Source organism: Plutella xylostella, chromosome 16 (assembly GCF_932276165.1).
Source record: "Plutella xylostella chromosome 16, ilPluXylo3.1, whole genome shotgun sequence".
In the NCBI taxonomy this organism is placed as follows: Eukaryota; Metazoa; Arthropoda; class Insecta; order Lepidoptera; family Plutellidae; genus Plutella; species Plutella xylostella.
In genome coordinates, this window is record NC_063996.1 from 3,024,358 (window position 1) to 3,045,467 (window position 21,110).

The window sequence follows — 21,110 nt, forward strand, 5'->3', positions numbered from 1 at the left end:
AATTACAATATCACATAACTTTGGGCATACTCATTTCGTATTCCATTTAAATACTCCGGAGTTCATTGAAGTAAGTGTCTGACCTCGTCGTGACTAATCTAATTAGGTTGTCAAACGATATTTCACGCTGTACATCTTCATTCAACGTCTTAGATGTAATAAACGCTAATTGCGCGATTTCATGGCTTGTTAGTGCAGCCAGGCAGCTGGACCTGAGAACTGCCATCCATGGTCTTGGCAATACAGATTCAAGTGTAAATAATTATAACACACTACCACGGATAACCCCTAAAGTAAGTGACGTTACTGATATTTTTGTTTGTAAACTTATTCAAGTTATTATCATTGGTTTGGTTATGAATTTTACCCGTGATTCACTGCTATAAATGTTGATAGTAAAATGTTATACACACATGACCAAGTAAATGAGTCGTTAAAGTAAAGGTTGTGAGGTGTTATGTAGAAAGTTGGCTTATAAACATTGCATCGAATGTAGGTAATGTAATAAAGCGTATCTTATTACAGTTGCAAAATGGTATATAGGTTTTGTCCTAATAATTTTTACTGTAAAAAAGAAACATAACTAGGATAACCGTGTTGCCGAATTAATTAGGTTATCGATATGTAAACAAACGACGTTTTTGATGTTTTGACCCAATTTCTACTTTTCCTTTAATTGATTTTCAGAATAGAATGTAGGATACTGTCTGGAGCTGACCCAAATATCGCATGTTACATATCGGTAAATAAACGTTAAAACTGTTTTTGTATGCTAGCGTGACCGTAATAAGGCTTTCTTGAATAATTCGTTTCGAACATTAGCATTAACTCGTATTGGTACAAACGGTGGGCGTTCGCAAACAATAAATCGAATCATCGATAGGCATAATTAGCGGTGCATTACAGTGCGGTGCTCCGATGATTGTAGGGCTTGTGATGCGACAATGAGTCTGTAGGAGGCTGCGATAGCGCGGCGGGCAGCCAGCGCGCGCCGGCGCACACGCCCGCCGCCCGCCGCCACGCGCGCGCGCCTCCACTCGCGACCGACCGCCCGCACTCCGGGCCCGCGCTATGCCCGCAGTGAAAGTATTCAACATATTCGGCGGACAGAAGCCGGCCGACAAACACTCAGCAACCCCCTCCCCCAAAGGGGCGATGCAAAAATTCTACAGGACCTTCTCAGTTGCCTCCTCCGACCACAAGGGTAACAAAGTGACCGCCATCGCCGCCAGTCTCGAAAAGAAAATCGTCAGTGAACCCACAGTGAAACCCAACAGTGACAGTGTGCAAAAGTTATTGAGTAAAATTAATGTGAACGATACCCTTGCAAATGATAAGTCGGACGGTTCTAAGAGTGATCATCATGTTTACGAAAATGTAAACATCATTGTAGACAATAGTGCATCGAGTGTTGATAGTACGCTACTTGATGAGACCAAAGGCTACGCGTCCATTTATGAAAATATAACAATAGTTGGTGTGAAGCCAGCCGATGTCTCTGTGGTCCATAGTCCTGCAGTGTCCAAGTGTACCCCCGAGTCTAAATTAAACAAGGCGTTGGAATCTTTTGATAAGATTTTATACGAGTTTTCTACGAACTCTTTGACCCCTGACACAAATGCAAATAAGTCTAACTTTATTCCACCAAAATTGCAAAAATCTAAAACCTGTAGCATTATCGAGTCTCACTGCATATTAAAGAAGGCCAATTCAGATCCTCAAAGTGAGAGTAAAACACCGCATAAAGTGGCACGGAATAATTCAATAGACAAAACAACCAGTTTGTGGAATCTTGACGACATGAAAGGAAAAGAGTTGACCTCTCCACTGGTGCCGCTGACGTCCACGCCCAAGGACAAGATGACTCCGGACAAATACGCCACCTACAAAATTTCTTCTAAACCAAATACCCCCCGAACTAATGGGATTAAAACGGAAGACTTAAAAAAGCTGGATGTTAAAACAAGAATATTGAAAAAGACCTTATCTAATCCGCCTTCGACACCCGTTCCAGTAATCTCGAAACCGAAGCAAATGCTTAAAAAAACAGACAAGAAGTCACCCGACCCAAAGAAAACAAAACCCAAAACATGCACCGATAATGGACCGTCAAATAATAAGACGAGTTCGGAAATTAGAGAGACGCCGAAATCCCAAATGCAGAAGGCAAAGAGTGTATGGGAACTCGGCCATGAGGTGATGATGTCGCCCAGCCTGGAGCGGACTCGGTCCACCACCTCCATCGCGGGGTCTCCTAGTAAGATTCCGGTGATTAGGAGCGCGATGTCGCAGAACAAATTCAGCAGTACTAGAGCGCTTTTTTCTCCCACTCCTGTTGATCTAAGCAATGTAGAACAGTCTAGAGAGTGTGCTCAGAAAAAGAAGCTCTTTGTACCTAGAAAAAGCTACGAAAAAACCGACTTGAGCCGTCCAACAAAACAAAAGTCTCAGCTCAACCTCAAGCCCGACGTGAAACGGCAATCCGATAAAACCAAGAAAGATTCCAATGATAAAAAAGCTGTGTCATCTCCGAAATCATCAATGAAAGATTACTCGGAGGAAATAAATGCCGTCCGAGCGAAGCTCCAACAAAGAAAAATAACTAACAAAAGAGATATCTTGTCAGTAGCGCCAGAGTTTAAAAGAAATGGCAATGATTCAAGCGACATTGACGCGTCGCTATCACCTGTCAAATCTATCGTGAAAAAACTGGAACTGAAAACCGCGAAAGAATTCAAAGCCGATTCGACAAATTTTACAAGTTGCAAAGTTATACCGCCGGTACACAAGGAAATCTGTGTGGCGAACACCACCTTCCACAACCACTTGAGCACACTCGTCGGTCGACAAGTCAAGTACGTGGAGTCCATAGACGATGCTAAGATATGCGCTCAGGCTGAGAAGCTCGGCTTACATAAGCACGCCGAGGAGAAGATATCGGACACGCACTCGGATTGCAGCGACGACTCGGGTCACGTATCCAACGATGCGGCTAACGATAACGACCCCTCGTTCGACAATGTGCACGACCTGAGCCCCGCCGCCAGTGCGGACGAGGTGGACTGCAAGATGAGTGGATTCGACAAGGGGCTGAAGCAGTTTGGGACAGATTTGTCCGGGAATGTGAAGAGCGTGTGCCCGGTGCGACCGGCTCGGCGCAACGAGGTCGCTAGCGGTACCCGTGACATCGACGCTCCGAAAGTGGACGAACAGGTACGCGACACTGTTTACATATCGATAACAGCAAATTACAGGTGCTCTTTACTGCAACAGGTACTCCCTAGGTGCTGTAAACGCGCCACAATTTAGATCGCTGCCGATACCATATCCAGCATAAACCCATTTAACTAGTTTTACGAGATAGATTGCCTCGAAAGCTGTCTACTTTCCAGGTATCAATATATGCGACATAAGTGGGACGTCGACCTCTATTCAATTCTTATGAGGTTGTAGTTATACCATACTCGGGTAGGAAATGAAATTGCAACAAAAAAAACTACAAAATGAATAACTGTTGTCCGGTCACTGCATTTGTTACTCGAGCTGAGTAGCTGACCCATTACGATTCTATACAATGCCGCAACAAGCCATACGCTATCATACGAGTACCAAGATGAAAAGAGAATATTAAGTATTAAAACACCTCTTTTTTACATTCATAATAAAGATTAAATATTCATTACTTAATATACCTAATATTATGAATAATATGTTTGTACGATTTTACTACGTTTCCTTTAATAGTAATCGCATTTTAGTTTAAATATTAAAACAGCTTCTCCTAATGACATATTATCATAATAAATTAATTATGTTTAGCATAATACAATATACCTACATAATATATAAAAAAAATATGACTTCCGTTTTGGCTCATGCTGATATTTTCCATATAAAATATGTAAAGAAAGTAATTGATGGCATCGGCAGTGGTCCGCTCGCTGCTCGTGATAGTTCTGCTAACATGAAAGCAGTCCAATCCATCATTCATTGTATAACTCTGAAATCTAGGTGTTTGGAGCTTGATTTGCATCAGGAATTTTAATCGTTATTGCAATAAAGAATCTTATTACATCATTTTGGATAGCGATGAAAGGAAGATAAATTGCTGTATTTAAAGGTTTTATAACAAACGAGAATTCGGACCCAGTATGACGAAATTGTCTTGAATTTTGTTTCCGTAGAAGGCATAAAGATCATCTCCTGCAATTGTGATATGTTTGTGCCATTTATGTCCATGTTTCGCGACAGGTGCCCCGCAGGGGTCATCACTCGAGCCGTTTTATTACCGCTTTTACTTTCACCAAATGCTTTTGGTGTTTGCTTGTTATTTCATTTGATATTTTAATGTTGACGTTAGTAATATTTACTGTCATCGACCGGAGCACAAATCTATCGCACTGTGATAGAGATTCCATCGAGATCATTATAGGAGTTGATTAATATACACTTCTCTAGCTGAATATGATGAGAAAGTGGCTCGGGCAATTAACGGATTAAGTTAAATCTCGTCTGATTGACTGCAATAAATTTTACGAATAGTTGATTCTAGACATCCGCAGATTGAAATTCAGATGCCATCCTCGATTGACTGCGAGGAACAGACTTGCGACTTTCAGTGTCTGTCGACTTTCGCAACTCGTGATTGTGAGAGCCTAAGATGGCCAACATAATATTACGTGCCTCAAGTTACAAATTCACAATTATTGGTTAATAGATTTCAAATCGAAACCATTTAGCTAATGGATCCATAGCCTGTTTTTTGTTAATAAAAGTGAATAACATCATCTATCTAATATTTCCATATTCTTCGCTCATGTTTACAAATTCGCAATAAAAATTGCAAATATCTGTGTCGCATTTATTGGAATGCTGATACTTTCTAGCAGAAAGGAAGGTTTTACCCTCCTATATTAATAAGCATTTCTTTTAATTTATGAGGCGCAGGAGATGCCAAATATTGATTTTTTTTTAAACTTATTGTTGTTTTATACACGCTTATTTATTATGAATAATTTATAATGCATTGCACGTCAATCGTATCTTAGCCTGAGTTCGTAAATTCTGATTGTTCTGAAGATTGTGTTGTTGGTTCGATACTTGAATTGATAATATTAGCACGAAGTATTATAAGAAAACTCATTGGAAGAAGCGTCTTAATCCTATAGCGTATTTAATAAATTTAAAAAAATGAATTGTATAAACATGCGAACACAATGCAACAAAATCAGCAGTCACCGCGACACCCTCATCAAACCAGCATCAAATAACTTTCGAACATAAATTAGACAATAGTAATTTGGCATCGGCAGTGTGATATCGGCGCATGCGCGTCACGTGCCCGCTTTCCCTGCGCCGGCGCACCGCGGGGAAAGCTAAATCCTTTATACGAAACTCTGCCACCGAAATAATGGAAAACTATTTCATCATATCATTGAATTTGATTCTAACACCGTGTTACATTTTGCCGAAGCTGAAGTTACCATTAAATTTTATAATAATTTATGCCATTATTTAGAATACTTTATTGTACATATCATCATCATCAGCCTATAGCAGTCTACTGCTGGACGTAGGCCTCTCCCAAAGCACGCCTCTGGATGCGATCTTTAGCTTTCCGCATCCAATCATAACCAGCCACCTTTCGCAAGTCGTCACCCCATCTAGCCTAAGGGCGTCCACTACGTTTGACTATACATATAAACAAGTAAAAACATTATATCTTAAAAATATACATTTAACTAACAACGGTAAAAAAAAAACATTTGTTCTTCTCTGCTGAGTTTCTGCGGTCGCTGCATGTTCTGCATTCAGATGTACATACTTTTACTCTCATATTAATAAGAGTATCGATCGAGCCGTCAATCACAAGTATTGATTTGCGATCAGCGTGTTCTTTGTCTCACAATGCTAGTAATTTGTCTGTCCAAGTGAAATGTTACACATTTTGTTATTATCTCTCACTTACATCGTGATTAGCGAAAGTTGCTATTGAACTTAGCTCGAGGGTCTTTGTTTTGTTTTTCAAAACATAACCTAGGTGTCTATTGCGTAATGTAATAGTATTACGGACAACTTTTCAATCAATTAACAACCTATTACCTATCTTACACAACCTTGGTTATGCAACCTGCCCTGGTCCCGCAATCCGTATTTATTCAAGCCCTTTTTTTAGGGTTCCGTAGCCAAAATGGCAAAAACGGAACCCTTATAGTTTCGTCATGTCCGTCTGTCCGTCTGTCCGTCTGTCCGTCTGTCCGTCTGTCCGTCTGTCACAGCCGATTTACTCGGAAACTATAAGTACTACAGTGATGAAATTTGATGGGAATATGTGTTGTATGAACCGCTACAAAAATATGACACTAAATAGTAAAAAAAAGAATTGGGGGTGGGGCCCCCCATACATGTAACTGAGGGATGAAATTTTTTTTTTCGATGTACATACCCGTGTGGGGTATCAATGGAAAGGTCTTTTAAAATGATATAAAGTTTTCTAAAAAACATTTTTCTTAAAGTGAACGGTTTTTGAGATATCAGCTCTCAAAGTCGTAAAAAGTATGTCCCCCCCCCTCTATTTTTATAACTACGGGGTATAAAATTCTAAAAAAAATAGAGGTGATGCATGCTAATTAACTCTTTCAACGATTTTTGGTTTGATCAAAGTATCTCTTATAGTTTTTGAGATAGGTTGATTTAACTGTAATTTTGGTTATTATATTTGCTGCTACGGAACCCTTTGTGCGCGAGCCCGACTCGCACTTGGCCGGTTTTTCTTTTCTTTATCTGAAATTAGCATCTTTATCACAATTTATTTGTATCTTATTTTGTGAACCCTCTTGAATGATTTTTTTATGTAATATTAATATGATATGTAATAAAATTTATCTGTCGTATGGGTATCGACACCAAATAAAAACTTAAATAGACTTAATTGCTGTCCTAAGAAAGCAAACGACTTTGACACTGATCACCGCGAGAAAAGCGAAACAAAAACTAGCAGAACTCAATGAAAGTACAAAACAATGTAAGAAAGCCGTTCCTGACAAGCCTGAGGAAATTGAAATCGCAAACGACACTCAAGGAGAAATTCCCAGCCTACTAGAAGTAGGCACAAACACCGACACACGCTTATGAATACATTTGCAATAGTAAACAGAACCTACTAACGTGCAATTTGCACTAACATAACAACACATCGTGCTGATAATTTAGCAAATGAGTGTTAAAACAAACGAAGTACTCAGTTCTACAGGGTGTTGCAAAAAGGGTATACTAAGCCGAAACCTACATGTGCAGCATGGTATTTGGTATATCTAAGCCCGAAACTGAAATCATAGGTTTCGGCTTAGTATACAATTTTTGCAACACCCTGTATACTCTACGTAGAAAACACACATGCCTTGACCGCTACTGCAAAGAATAATGGTCTTTACGCGGTAGTTTTACAAGCAAAAACAACTATTACCGAGTACGATTCTCGGAAAGTAATTGGGCTACCAGCAGGTGGTCAAGTAGAGAGTAATGAGTCATCGAGATAATCAGCCGAACGATGCGAGTCGCGAGCACAAGTTTCGAACCTCCGTTAACGTTGCGTATCGTCTCGCTGCACTACATTTTGTACTAACTGTTTGGTGAAATTCCACCTAACATATGGAAAAAACAAATGTCACTTTTGGAACTAACTTTGCCTTACATTTTGACAATGACAGTTGACGATACGCAACGTTAACGGAGGATCGAAACTAGTGCTCACGACTCTGTGCTCGCTGCACAGACTTGCCTCAAGTGACAAATGGCTAGAGGAAACGGCGCAGAGATAGCACTCTCATGGAGACAAACTGGTTGTAAAGATTCGAGATTTGCTTTAATGTTTGTTTACATACGTTTTGTTTTTTCTGTACTGGTTTCTCGGCGGATGTAAGATTGTGCACATGTTTGTTTAATACTAAAGTGCACTAGTATATACATATTACATACGTATCTTATCAACCTTTTTTTTACCAACAAGGGTAATTATCACTGCATAGGTAATGCATCCATACACACCACATCGTGTAAGTATTATGTTATTTATCATATTCTCAAAAATAAACCTATTTGTTGCATAATTACCAAAATTATTTTAAATACTGGTTTCGTAAAACTTAAGTACCTTCCCAGAATAATTATAATTATTATGTTTTTCTTTTTTGAGTGCGTGACTTTAAATACCAAATTTAATACCAACTATTATCCAGTACAAGTTTTTTGTTATTTAGTTTTTTTTTATTATCTTAAAGACGCTAGGTACTTTGATAGATTATTCAGTTCAAGAAATATAATTGATATAGCAACATGAATATAATGATTTAATCATCGTAGACAAGGAAGCTTCCTACATTGTCTGTAACACGCTATAGTGTAATATTTCCAAAATTTTAACATTATTTTCTTGTATTTTAATATTAAAAAAAAAAAAAAAAAACACGCACTCACGCCTTGTACTAATGTACTCCCTTGCGGGGTAGGCAGAGGTGCATTGCTGCACCCACTTTTCGCCAGTGTGTTTTGTTAGTCCCAATGTAATAGGGGGCGGGCCTATTGCCATTTTACGGGCACATCCAAGACCCGAGAACAAATATCTGTGTTTAAACAAATATCTGCCCCAGCCGGGAATCGAACCCGGGACCATCGGCTCAGTAGTCAAGTCACTAACCACTACGCCATTCGGTCGTATTTTAATATTTTGGCGATGAATCTTCCCACCTTTCGTTACGGTATATGCTTTTATACTTTTACTGCACAATTTACAAAAGTGCCATCTACATTCTATATATTTTCAATTGTACTGTTGTAGGGATAACGTTAACATAGTTTACTTGAAAATCAGATTTCTTGTCCATCTTTAACGTAAGAAAATCGAACCAAACAGCAGTTACGCGAGATAATAATAACATAGCGGATACGTCGCGCATCTTTCCTATCACAGATCAAGCAACGCTACACACCGCTCCGGTTACTAGAGCGAGGAAATGCACTTTACTGTTCTAATGCTGTTAACTTATAACCATATTTGTATTCTCAATTCAACCGGGTGTTTAAGAAGGTCATCGATCTCTGGTCCGAAGTCTGAGGTATTTAAAGGATCTCATTGTTTCGGTTTTCCGTCACGCATGCCTGCGTTTGCGTCAAGATTTTTTGATTGTATTGAAATAGTTTGGAGTTTTTCGGATGCTTTGTCTCTGCATTTGTGTTTTCCGTCCTGTTTGAGGTTTCCGTCGTTTATTATTTTGTTTTGTTCTTCGAATTTTGTTAACAGTTAGTATCGTTGTATCTGATTGTAGCTTTTTATATATATTATAAATTACTTATTCATATTTTTTCGTTTGATCATTACTTTTCATAAATATAATTTTATTTATACAATGTGTTATTTCTGCTTATAAAAAAATAATCTCAACATCCAAACATTGTATAAAAATAATTGAATGGCTCACGAGCCCCAAGCAAACATCAATGATCTTATGGTATTTTGCGTGTTCAATCAATTCAATCCCATCACGCGAAGATTACAAAATGAATCGACGAGTTTCGATTAACTCATGTTATGTAAAGGCACCGGCCGCATGTAACCCTCAATGTTATTTTTACACGAACAATTAAAATGTAACCTGCACTTCAATACCCAATATTAATAATGACTTGTATTGTCAGTCAATTCTCCACGGTGATGCACCACAATAAAAGTCATTTTCGGTGATGTTTGTTTGTTTATTCGGCTGCCGAAACTGAAAGTAATCATTGCATTATACTGTGTCGTTGTGTAAGAGGAAATGTACTTTCCTCGTTACATTACAATTTATACTGTAACTTGTAACAAAAAGGTCGAGCACCGGTCAGACTCTGTGGAGGCAATGTGCAAGTAATTACTGCTTTTCGAAGTTTAATTACATCTATTATGTTCCATACGTGTCTAATGAGCTCTTCATCACCGATCTTATGTTAGCGAGAGGTCGAGTCGACTATTAATAACAAGTGCGATTACGATGTTTACAAAGTTGTATCGAAAGTTTTGTTTGTCCTTCTCAAACTGCAGCGCCTTTGTAAACATTGAACGAAGATCCCTGAACTTTTGATAAGCTAACAACATATTTTTTTTAATCATCGGTTTTACTACAACTTAGTACAACCTATAGGTACTATGTAGATTTAGCCTGAAATTTTAAAATCCTACAAAATGCTATATTTGGCTCCTTGGCATCTCCTTCTAGCCATCCCATACTCTTCCGTCATTACCACAATCAGACCCAGCGCTTCCCAAACATTCTCCATTCTCCAAGTTCACCTCAAACTAACCCCTTATTTCTCTCCCGCAGATCATGTTCCGCGGCGGCGTGGTGGGCGGGCTGGACGCGCGGCGCGACGCCGCCCTCGCTCGCGTGCTGGTCCGCATGCAGGCGCGGGCGCGCGGGCTGCTGGCGCGGCGGCGCGCGCTGCGCCTGCGCACGCAGCACACGGCCGCGCGCTGCGTGCAACGGAACGTGCGCGCCTTCCTCGCTGTGCGCGACTGGCCGTGGTGGCGGCTGCTCGTGCGGGTCACCCCGCTGCTGGCGGTGCACCGGACTGAGCATCGGCTTAAGCAGGCGCAGGTTTGTGGCTGTTTTTTATTAATTTTGTTGCGGTCCTAAAGTACCCCAGTGCGCGTGCATGCGCCACGCCGTCCTGTCCTGAGCAACCGCTCGGGCCTCCGTCCAGCGAGGATTGGATTTAAGGGTGATAATGTACTGTATACATGGGTTGAGGAAACTGCTGCCATGGCGATAGTAATTAACGTGTCAATTAAGATTAAACTAATTGGAAGGACAATAAAAATATTTTGTCACAGACAGGACAGAAGTTATATTAACAAGGCGGATGCGTTTATGTAAAATCATAAATAAATATAGAGATATACTTAGGTACTATTATTAGGAACATGACAGTTGTAGTCTGTGCATTTATCTAGATTTCCAGTCCGAGTCGTTATTGTTTTGTTCTCTATTTGTACGCTTCGACCTCGGCATCAAAACATAATGACAGCGCAGCGACTATGGCTCTACTACGAACCTATACATTGACGACCGTTTCACGTGAAACTAATCCATGTAAAAAGCCACTGTGCAGAATAAAATATTGCAATGAGTTTTCCTAGGCTTCAATTGATATTACTAAACCGCGGAAAATTGCTGTGACGGAAATGTCCAAAACACCGATTCACACAAATTTCATTTGCGAGTTAAAACCACAGCGCTTCTACGTATTTAGACAGTGACGAATCGGTACTAAAAGTGCAATTCTAAAACTATATTTGGCTTTATCAATAGATGTAGAAGACCGTCGTCATTATAAGGTTGATTTATGGCATTACTAGCATTACGGGACGGTCGGCGACCCATTTCTAATATAACTACATTATCTGTGTTCATTGGACAGGAAGTGCCCAGTTGTGACACAGAGTAGATAACCTGCGGAGGTAATGAGGTCGGACTTGTTGCTCTGTGAACTCGATGCTCTGTGTACACTCATGTTCCTTAATTTCGTTACGCACGTATGCACGTATGCTTTCTTTTATGATTCATCTCTTGTCTTTTGATTGTACATTGGTTCATAATTTGAAATGTTGACGATCATACAATACAATTCAATACAATACAATATAACTTTATTGAACGAAACACACAACATACATTAAATAACAAAAGGAGTAAGCACAATAGGCGGCCTTATCGCTAAAAGCGATCTCTTCCAGGCAACCTTTGGGTGAATGAGAGACTTATTGAGTAGAAGAGGAAGGTGTACACGTATTGCATTTAAATACTAGATCATTTACATTTCTTACATTACATACTTACAAAATAAATATTTATCATTAGAAACATCAAATAAGTATTGAACTTACGGAATAAGATGCTCATCATAGCGATTACCTTATAACTTTTCTCTTGACTAATAGACACTCCGGTAATTTCAGATTAATTCGTAAAAAGATATCACGTAAAATGTGGTCGGTCGGTCCTTAAATTACCTTTAATTATATGTAATTATGTAGAAGCATATCGCGAAAAAATACAAATCCCAAGTACAGTTTAAAATGAAACTTTTCTGTTCAACTTTTAATATTCCAGTTACAACTTTAAAGAAATAAGTTGTGTAATTTTCCAGAACACAAAAAGTTCCACAGTACCTGTTCTTATGCAACTGCATCTGTCCACGAATGTCACCTCACATCCTTCTTAAAAAGAGCATTTTATCCACATCCGGTGCCGAGCGAGCGATTCGGTCATTGACTTCCGGTTGCCATCTTGAAACGATTTAAATTAGTTCTTTTGATACATCAGACCACTTTCCCACGTACGAAACTTTGTTGGACAAATAATAGCGATCAGAACTTATTTTAAAAACAAAATCTGTGTAATAATTTATTGTATTTTTATATTACATATCTGTACCTATAAGTACCTAATTATGTATAGGTAGCTTTAATTAACAGAGCATTGCTTTACTTAATAATATTCAAATAAAAACGATCATTCGGAGCAGAGGACAGAACAGTCTTCGATTTTTATTTCGACATGGTACGATTGGTATCAATTGCTTAGTGGTCCGTCTGGCTGACCCAAGCTGTACCGTCTATATAAAATTTTATAGCCCAGGTTCGTTGTTGATAAAGCAGACGATAAATTGCGCAATCCAATTTTGATGTAAAATAAATAACGTACTTACTTATGGAGTATCTTTGATTTCTCGTTTGTCTCGTTTATAGAACAGCTTTCATCAAATTACATGAGAACTTGTGTTTAATAAACTACACATACAGTGTCTATTTATCACCCATGTAATATGATTAAACGATGAATAAATTATATAGCCACTCTACATGATTGGTAAGCAAATTAACACATGAAAAAAAAGTGCGAAGAAATATAATCATTTGTTAGTCGTATACCTCGAAATCAAAAAATCCTTGTAGCTTTTCACCTATTCGCATTTCGCCGCGATATCAAAATTTCTGAATAGATTTTTATTCCTGTAGTATAATTTTTGATCGCTACTGACAATTGTCTGAAAAAATCATAATAGATTTACTTTCCTGCCTGCCTTCACTGTAGTCGCTTTTCACCTTGATGGATATTTGTTTGTAATGCATTATTAGGTACATATCGCGATATTTCTTTTACACGACAACAATATGCGACCTAAATAAGATGCGACATAAAATACTTACTTGCTATTCAAAATATATGCAACTTAATAAATAAGCTATTGATAATACATGCTACATAAAAATTTGCTACTGTTGTAAAAATCTGTTAAAAATATATGCTAGTAACAAAATATACTACCGATATTATACGCTTCAACAAAAAACGCTATCGCGGCGAAATGCGAATAGGTGAAAAGCTACAAGGATTTTTTGATTTCGAGGTACCTATACGACTAACAAATGCTAACAAACTAGTATGCAATACTGCAGAACCTACTTTCGCTGATATTTATAGTGCCACTTCATCGTAGGTAGTTAATAATTAATTTATTCAATTTCCTACAATTGAATTTCCGTGTGTGCGAATTTCTGTTTGTTTTGCAGTTGCCAAGCTGTAACTTGCAAATAATATTGTGTTTTCCATATCATCCACTCCTAGTAAAATTTTTCTGACTTCTTGTGTCGTATATTCAATCTAGCTGAGCCTAAAATGATGGTATCATCTCTCCGATTAATCATCATAATTTATAAACTAGCAAGAAATAACTATGAAGAAATTGAAAGTAATTCATACACCTCCCATATGACGTATAGATCTATAAAACATTACGCGTTCAACTACATCATGTCTGCCTATATCACTTTCACTAAATGTGTTCGTCATGTATTCAAATATTTGATTCGTCATATTCCCACGAAAACATCCAACTTTCGTCACGTGTACTGTATATCTTACATCGATGTGAATAGCTTTCTGTTAAGTGATGTATGGAACTTATGAATGTCAAGTATATTTAGTAGAAGGCTGTTGATACTTGCGTGTAGGCATTTGTTTATTAAGTGCATTTACACCAAACAAACATCGAGCAAGCGTATTTTTTCGTGATTTTGTTCTGTATCTGTTAGATGTAAATAGACCTAGAGCCGTATCTTCAAAGCGTTCTCGTCTTGCTCTTGACTAGGCAGATAAAATACTGTAAGTACCTTTAGTAACTTATTAGATGTAAGTTTTGGTGTATAAACCTCTATTGATTAGTTACCTAATAACTCATGTTTATTTACAGATTGATGTTCTCATCTGTAGCGTATAATAATATCGTAAACATGTGTTCAACTGTTCACTCGAACTATTTGTTTTTGGGGAAACTTACAAAGTGGGTGTTTCTACCCCCCACGTTGATATGCTGTCTTTAGGGACACTTATTTTCGGCTCAATTATTTTATTAAGATTGTACCTGAACAGAAGGTACCTAGCTACTTTAGTACTTATACTTATGCTAGTTTATACCTCAACCTATGATTTAAAAAAAACAATTGATAGAAAAAAACAAAAATCTTTTTGTAATTTTTTCAAACTGACACTCGAAGCATATATTGCCCAGATATCACTCGATAAAGTTTAATTATGTGTATACAACTTGCATATATAAAATTAGTACTTACAAGGTCTTAAATAGGTACAAGTTTAGCCTCAATAATCAAGACCAATTGAATTAGGTCTTGTTGTGGCACTGAACTGCTACGTATGAAATTTGTTTTTGTCCCACTGGAGGTTAGTCTACCTTGAGAAAAACGAAGCATCGCTGCTGCGCTAACCACAACTCTATCTCCTTGCATTAAGCCCTAGTTCCACCATACTCTGTTAGATCATTAACACCCTGTTACATTATAACAAGGGATTAGTTGTCTAATTTTGACATATCTGTCAAGAATTCAATAAGTATGGAAATTTTACTTTAGGTGACACTTTACTAACATTTACAATGATCTAACAGAGTATCAGAGAGAGAACAGTGGATCAGAGCGGCACAGGACCGGAAGAATTGGCGTACAAATAAGGAGACCTATACCCAACAGTGGGCGATAGAAGGCTGATGATGATGATGATGATGAACAGAGTATGGTGAAACTAGGCTAAGCATGCCGATTGCACGACAGCTCTTGTTCCCTTGTTTTTGCAAAACTAAAGTAGCCCTCCTGAACAAATTGGTCCGTGGCTCCGTGCAAACTTGTCTTGTTGTTTCAATGAAGTAGGTACTTACGTGATAAATGGGAATTTACGATCACTGGTTCAAGGCACCTTGTGTTGTTGCGAATCGATTAAGCTGGCCATTTCATTCATAATATACGTGTCTACTGACTACTTAAGCAGTAATAATGTCAATGGCAAATAAATTAGGCTTCTTGGTATTTTAACAATCAGTGCCGGCTAAAATTTTGTAAGTATAATTTCGGAAAGTCTATATGCGGTTATTAAACTTCAATATCTGTAATAATTGTACGTTCTAGAATATTACAATATGTACCTATTACTAGAATAATTTTAACAAATATGTAAGTTTTTTTTTAGATCATAGATCTTAAACAAAGACGGTATAGAAAGCGATGTGCTCACGGTTTATATAAACAAATAGAATTTCTACAAGTTGCTGGCACGCAGGTGACCAACACGAAAATATTGTGAATTACAATTATATTATTTATCCTGTAACCGAAGAAGAAGGTTACTCCCTTGTTAGGATAACCCTGCAGAGCTCAAGTATCATTGTAGCTAGTTTGTGCGATGACATAATATGAGCATATCCTGCCGTTAGGGCCGTTACCATTTGACATTATGAACCCGTAAAGATTACAGGGAGTTATGTTGCAGAACCGACACCTTTCTTATCGTTCATCTTTTCAAAGCGAATAAAGGTCCATGATATTCCACACATCACACCAGCATACACCTATGTGTCGACGAAGGAGTCGAATGCCTGAAGTAATACTTCTAATGCTAGATACTTATCTACATTTATTTATTTAATACTTTACTGCACAAATATGAGATATAAGTGTACAAAAGGTGGACTTAATGTTAAAAGCATTTTCTACCAGCCAACCTACAGGAGGTGCAAGTAAAAAAGTAGAAAGGTGCAAAAAGAAGATAAGTAAATTAAAGCAGGAAAAATATATTAGGTATATTGTTTCATCCATAAATCTTGGAGTAATATTCAAGTTCGAAAATAACTGACTCCTTTCTACAATTGAAACTAGTTGTGTAATATTCCCGTATAAGACACCAGTTTCTATTAATCGAATGGATGATCCCATACAAAGTGAAAGTTTCTCCATTTAAGTTCTTAATAACCTTTTGATCGTGGATTTTATTAGCTCTCAGTTAGACTAATGTGCAGAAAGTGGGCGTCTTACTAGAACAAGCTGGGGAAATGGCCGACAGCCTTCTACGGACAGGTGACTGTGGGAAAATCCTTGTTATTTGTTAATTTGTAATATTTGTATATATGTACTCTATATCTGAAAAATAATTCCTGGGTACTTCTTGTATTTACCGTTAAATTCTTGATAATTTTTAGTAAGGTAATGTAGGGAAGCATTGTTTTCAATAACGATACTACTTAGTACCTATATAGCCCATAAACAGTTTTACACAAACTTTAACTTAATTTGCAATATTTTTTACGCCCACCTCACTCTACACTCCATACACCAAAGCGCCGCGAGCCAAACCGCAGATAAAATGAGTGCAGTGGTGGCGGCAGTAAGCGATCTCCGCACGAGATCGTCTCGGTGCGCGTGCGCCGCTAATGTTCGTCATTTCCGCGTGATTGCATTCGCTCCGTGCGACTAATAGAATAGAATAGAAATAATTTATTTAATACACAGCAAAAACCGGAAAAAATACAGTTAAAGAAAGGTAACATAAAAAGAACTTAAGAATTAAATTAAACAAACAAAATTATAATACACTCACTTCTTCTTCTTCTTCTTCAATTCCGCTACTCCTCCGAGGAGTCTGGGGCTGACACCAGGCGCTTCCATCCTTCTCTGTCGTGGGCCAGCAAGTTGAGCTTATTAGCAATGAAAAAGTCCAGTCACATCTAATTAGTCCTAAACGGAAAGGGCTAGCCCTAAATGACACCGTCTGCAATATTGAAGTACATTTAATAGCGCTTCAAAATATTACCAAATTAAAGGTAAATATTTTGATCAAATTCTAAATTAAACGCTATGCATTAAGCATTTTGTTAGACGAACATTTTATTGGTTACGAGTGTATTTTCCTAAGCTACACCACTGCGCGCTACAACCTCAGCCTGCGCCTGCGCAGCACCAATTACACCGGCCGACTCTGATCAGGAACCCGCAGTGCTTATCACAGCCGAGTGGTCTCAGTTAATCATACCCCGAGCCAACCAGTCCTGCCCCTACATGGAATAAACTCACAACTTTATAATTTATTCACGATATTGCCAAAGCTGGGATTGCTACAGTTAGAAAGCATATTTTGTGTCCGTAAAGCCTGTAATTATTGCTGCTGTGTGGCTGTTATGTTTCGTTTTTGGGTCTCGACCTCCAGAACAGTTGTCTTTTGGCTATTATTATTCGGTTTCAGCATTTAAATTCTCAAGAGAATTCTCTAATGTAACTTAAAACTTACAAAATGATGTTTATGGTTCCCGGCCCCCGTCCTACTAAATCCTAGTATGTATTCTTATCATTGTGCCGTTTTCCATCATCGCAATTTCCCTTTCAAACTATCCACCCACAAACCCTGTTCTCTTCGACGAACCAATCAATAAAACAACGCATTCAACTAACTGTTACTATTACCAAGTCTCTAACGTATGCAGTGAGAAAACCTCACAAGCGGGCTTGGAAAATGCACTGCAATTTCCACTTTTATCTCTAAAGCCGTAGAGATGATTGACACAAAGAATAAGCTATAACAGTAGCGGGACGCATAGTTCTCATGTGCGGGTCACGATGCTCGACTGTTTCTGGGGAAGGACATTTACATACATGCATATGGAGAGGTTAGTGAGGAATGTACGGGACTGTGGATCATGCGGCACTCATGCTGACGTCAAAACCAATGATTGCAATGACGAAAGAAAGATTGTAACCTTTGAAATTTTCACCTTAGTATGAGGTTTATTGCTGCACAATCGTAAGCGACCGTTTAGTTAATACTAATTACCCATGTTATCAGACTCTACTCATGAAAAATTCCAATCAGTTTACTAAGTATGTACTGAAGACATGTTATGTGATGTAACCACATAAGATGTTTCCAAGCCATAAAGCACGAAGCATCCGGATTGCCCAGTAAACGCTCCTACTGGAAACCCCTGTTAAACTCCAGTTAAACCGAACTTTGCACAAAAAGTATATAAGGTACTAGAAAAAGACTGAATAAATAAATAAAATTGCACAAACCACCGCATAAACCCTGTTCGATGTCCGTTCCTGATTTCCTTATACAGAGTAATGTGTTTGAGTGTTCCTCTAGAGAGGTGTACGCAACTTTATTGGTATTAATTTACTATTTTACAATGATTTTACCATCCAGGAATCGTGAGCTTTCTTTACCTGTGTCGGTTTCATTGACAGTCGATGTTTTTCAATGTGAAAGTTTTCCAGACTTTGCTTTATTGTTCTGCTTTCCTGTGACGATTATGTTGGTGATCATGATTAAGATGATTTTATTTACAACTAGCTGTTCCCGCGAGCTTCGCTTTGCCTTAAAAAGTTTTCCCGTGGGAATTCCGGGATAAAAGTAGCCTACGTTCTTTCTCAGGGTATATACCATATGTATACCAAATTTCATTCAAATCCGTTCAGTAGTTCGTAGTTTTGGCGTGAAAGAGTAACAGACAGACAGACAGACACAGTTACTTTCGCATTTATAATATTAGTTAGGATTTATACTTCTTATGGAAGTAAGACTCGATCGCATTACATTCATTCTTTCCTATACAAAGCTTTCGGCATAAATATTGGGAAAGGAACCGAAGTCTTAAAACTCAATTAAATTTGCGGGAAAATTTAGATTTTTTTTGTGGAAAACGACTGATAAATTGGATATTATATCGTTAAAATTTAGTCCGAAACTTTTCCATTGCACCTTACTATAATACAACAATCTCATTGCATTTTACGCATATAATTTCTCGTAACACAATACATCTCATAAGTGCCATATACGTAGTTCAGGCCACAGCTTCTTATTACATAACTGATGTCACTTGTTGAGGCTTGCAGTGGTCAGGCTGAGACCGCAGTCGGATCCCTTTACTCATCCCGATCAGAGCTGGTTATGGCATATCAGAGCACTTATGCGCTTATATTGGATGTTGCGAGATAATTTGCTGCGGTTATAGGCTTGGGATGGATTCTTGGTGTTAGAATCAACTTGCAGTTTTCTATATGAGGATTGATTTTCCACACATTAAGATGGGTACCTATTATGACATCAATTTATCCGCAACACACTTCGTTTCAATGCTAGAAGAGCTTCATCAAAACAAAGGACTTAAAGGTCGTATCACACTGGCTACATTGCCTCGTTGAATAGAGGTGAGATTCAGTGTAGGTACTCTCTCTAGACCACGGTATTTACGGCATCAACTTCCAGGCATCCCCAAAGGCAAAGGTAACAAAAAAATTTAATAACATGTGTTAAGCTCTTTAAACTGCTGAATGTGTCTCCCCATTATGTAGAAAAATAACATCACCAAACTAAAAAAAAGTCCTCCGAATTTGTTGTTAATATTTTCGCAAGTTTTCTAGCAATCGGCCATTAGGTGCAAACGCGTTGAGAAATTCCGAAAACAGGTGAACGGCCTTCGTCGATCACATTATTCACATTAACATTCATCAATTCATCATCATCATCCCCAGTCACATAACAATGATGAAAGCAGCGGCTGAATGTAACGTAAATTCATATTGATTGGATTATACACTACTGCGTTGCAAGTGTTCAGTGGACCGCGAACTCTTCTTGTCCTCTTACTGCAGCTACCAGCAAACGAAACTAAACCATATACCCAAATAACAAGCCTCAATGCATATAAAAGGGAGTTCTTCTAGAGGACTTCTCGTAGTGAATGGTAGCTCTTTGCTTGTAGTTTTTTTTATCGACGGCATCTGTTTAATTACAAGTTCCGCATTGGTTTGTGTGGCATGTGTATGTTTGCTACCGCTTTCAAGTGAGTATAGTAATCAACTGAAATTGTATGTTGCTGCCGCTGTCGCTGTGCTGTGACAAAGCGAGGCTATTAGCGTCTGCTCACAATGTCTGGATAAATGTTATCTGGGTGTGATTAAAATCATACTAGAGTGTCAGAAACTGCATGATTTTTATCTCAAGAATTTGCAGTTTGCATTAACGCAGTTTGGTCGTTTAAGTGAAGGAATTTTTCGTTTAACTAAAATTTAAGTTAGTTTCCTTCCAGGGTTCGTCATACATTTCCACCCCGTATATCCACTAAAAAATCACATCGCACATCACTATCACTACTACCTACCTGTTAGGGTGCTGCACTTATGCCTCATGCAACGCCGCCTATATACTTACTAGTTAAGTAAAACTCATTAGTATAGGTTCACACACAAGTTTTTATTAGAAGTATAGGAAGTCTTATATGGTGGTTGCTAAACACAACCATACCGCGATGTAGCATGTGTCACACCAGCGCCATCTAGTGAGAATCGCTGTTAACAATTTCTTTAAACATATCGCCCCCCAAGGACTATTAATGTCCTTAATAACAAGTAAGTAATAATATAATAATCTTGAAAGTATCATCATGAATAAAGGGAACAATACAATATTTTGTGGTTAGTATTTAGTGTTTACAATTAACTTGACATGAGTAGACATTGAATTTTTGTAAAAAGGGTGGTAAACAATTTCAGTTTGTAAAAAATCTGATTCTATGAATGTAGGACAATAACTATCATGAGTTTATACAATAAGACGAAACTAAAGATGTACATTGTATGTTGTTTACAGATGTAAATGTGTATAAAATCAAATCAAGTAAAATTAAAAGAATTTGGCAAAAGCATCAAGCAAATAAGTTCAGTTACAGTAGTTTTC

The 21,110-nt window shown here is 38.1% G+C and overlaps 1 protein-coding gene across 6 annotated transcripts in view; it reads left to right on the plus strand.

The window, feature by feature from the left end:
* The window catches only part of LOC105384284 (unconventional myosin-XVIIIa), a 172,907-nt gene that overhangs the window by 126,075 nt on the left and 25,722 nt on the right, over positions 1-21,110 (plus strand). For all 6 annotated transcript variants that reach the window (XM_048626289.1, XM_048626288.1, XM_048626290.1 and 3 more), the window contains one exon: positions 10,356-10,628. In XM_048626289.1, coding sequence (XP_048482246.1) covers positions 10,356-10,628 — 273 coding nt within the window. The remainder of the gene's footprint in view (positions 1-10,355; positions 10,629-21,110) is intronic.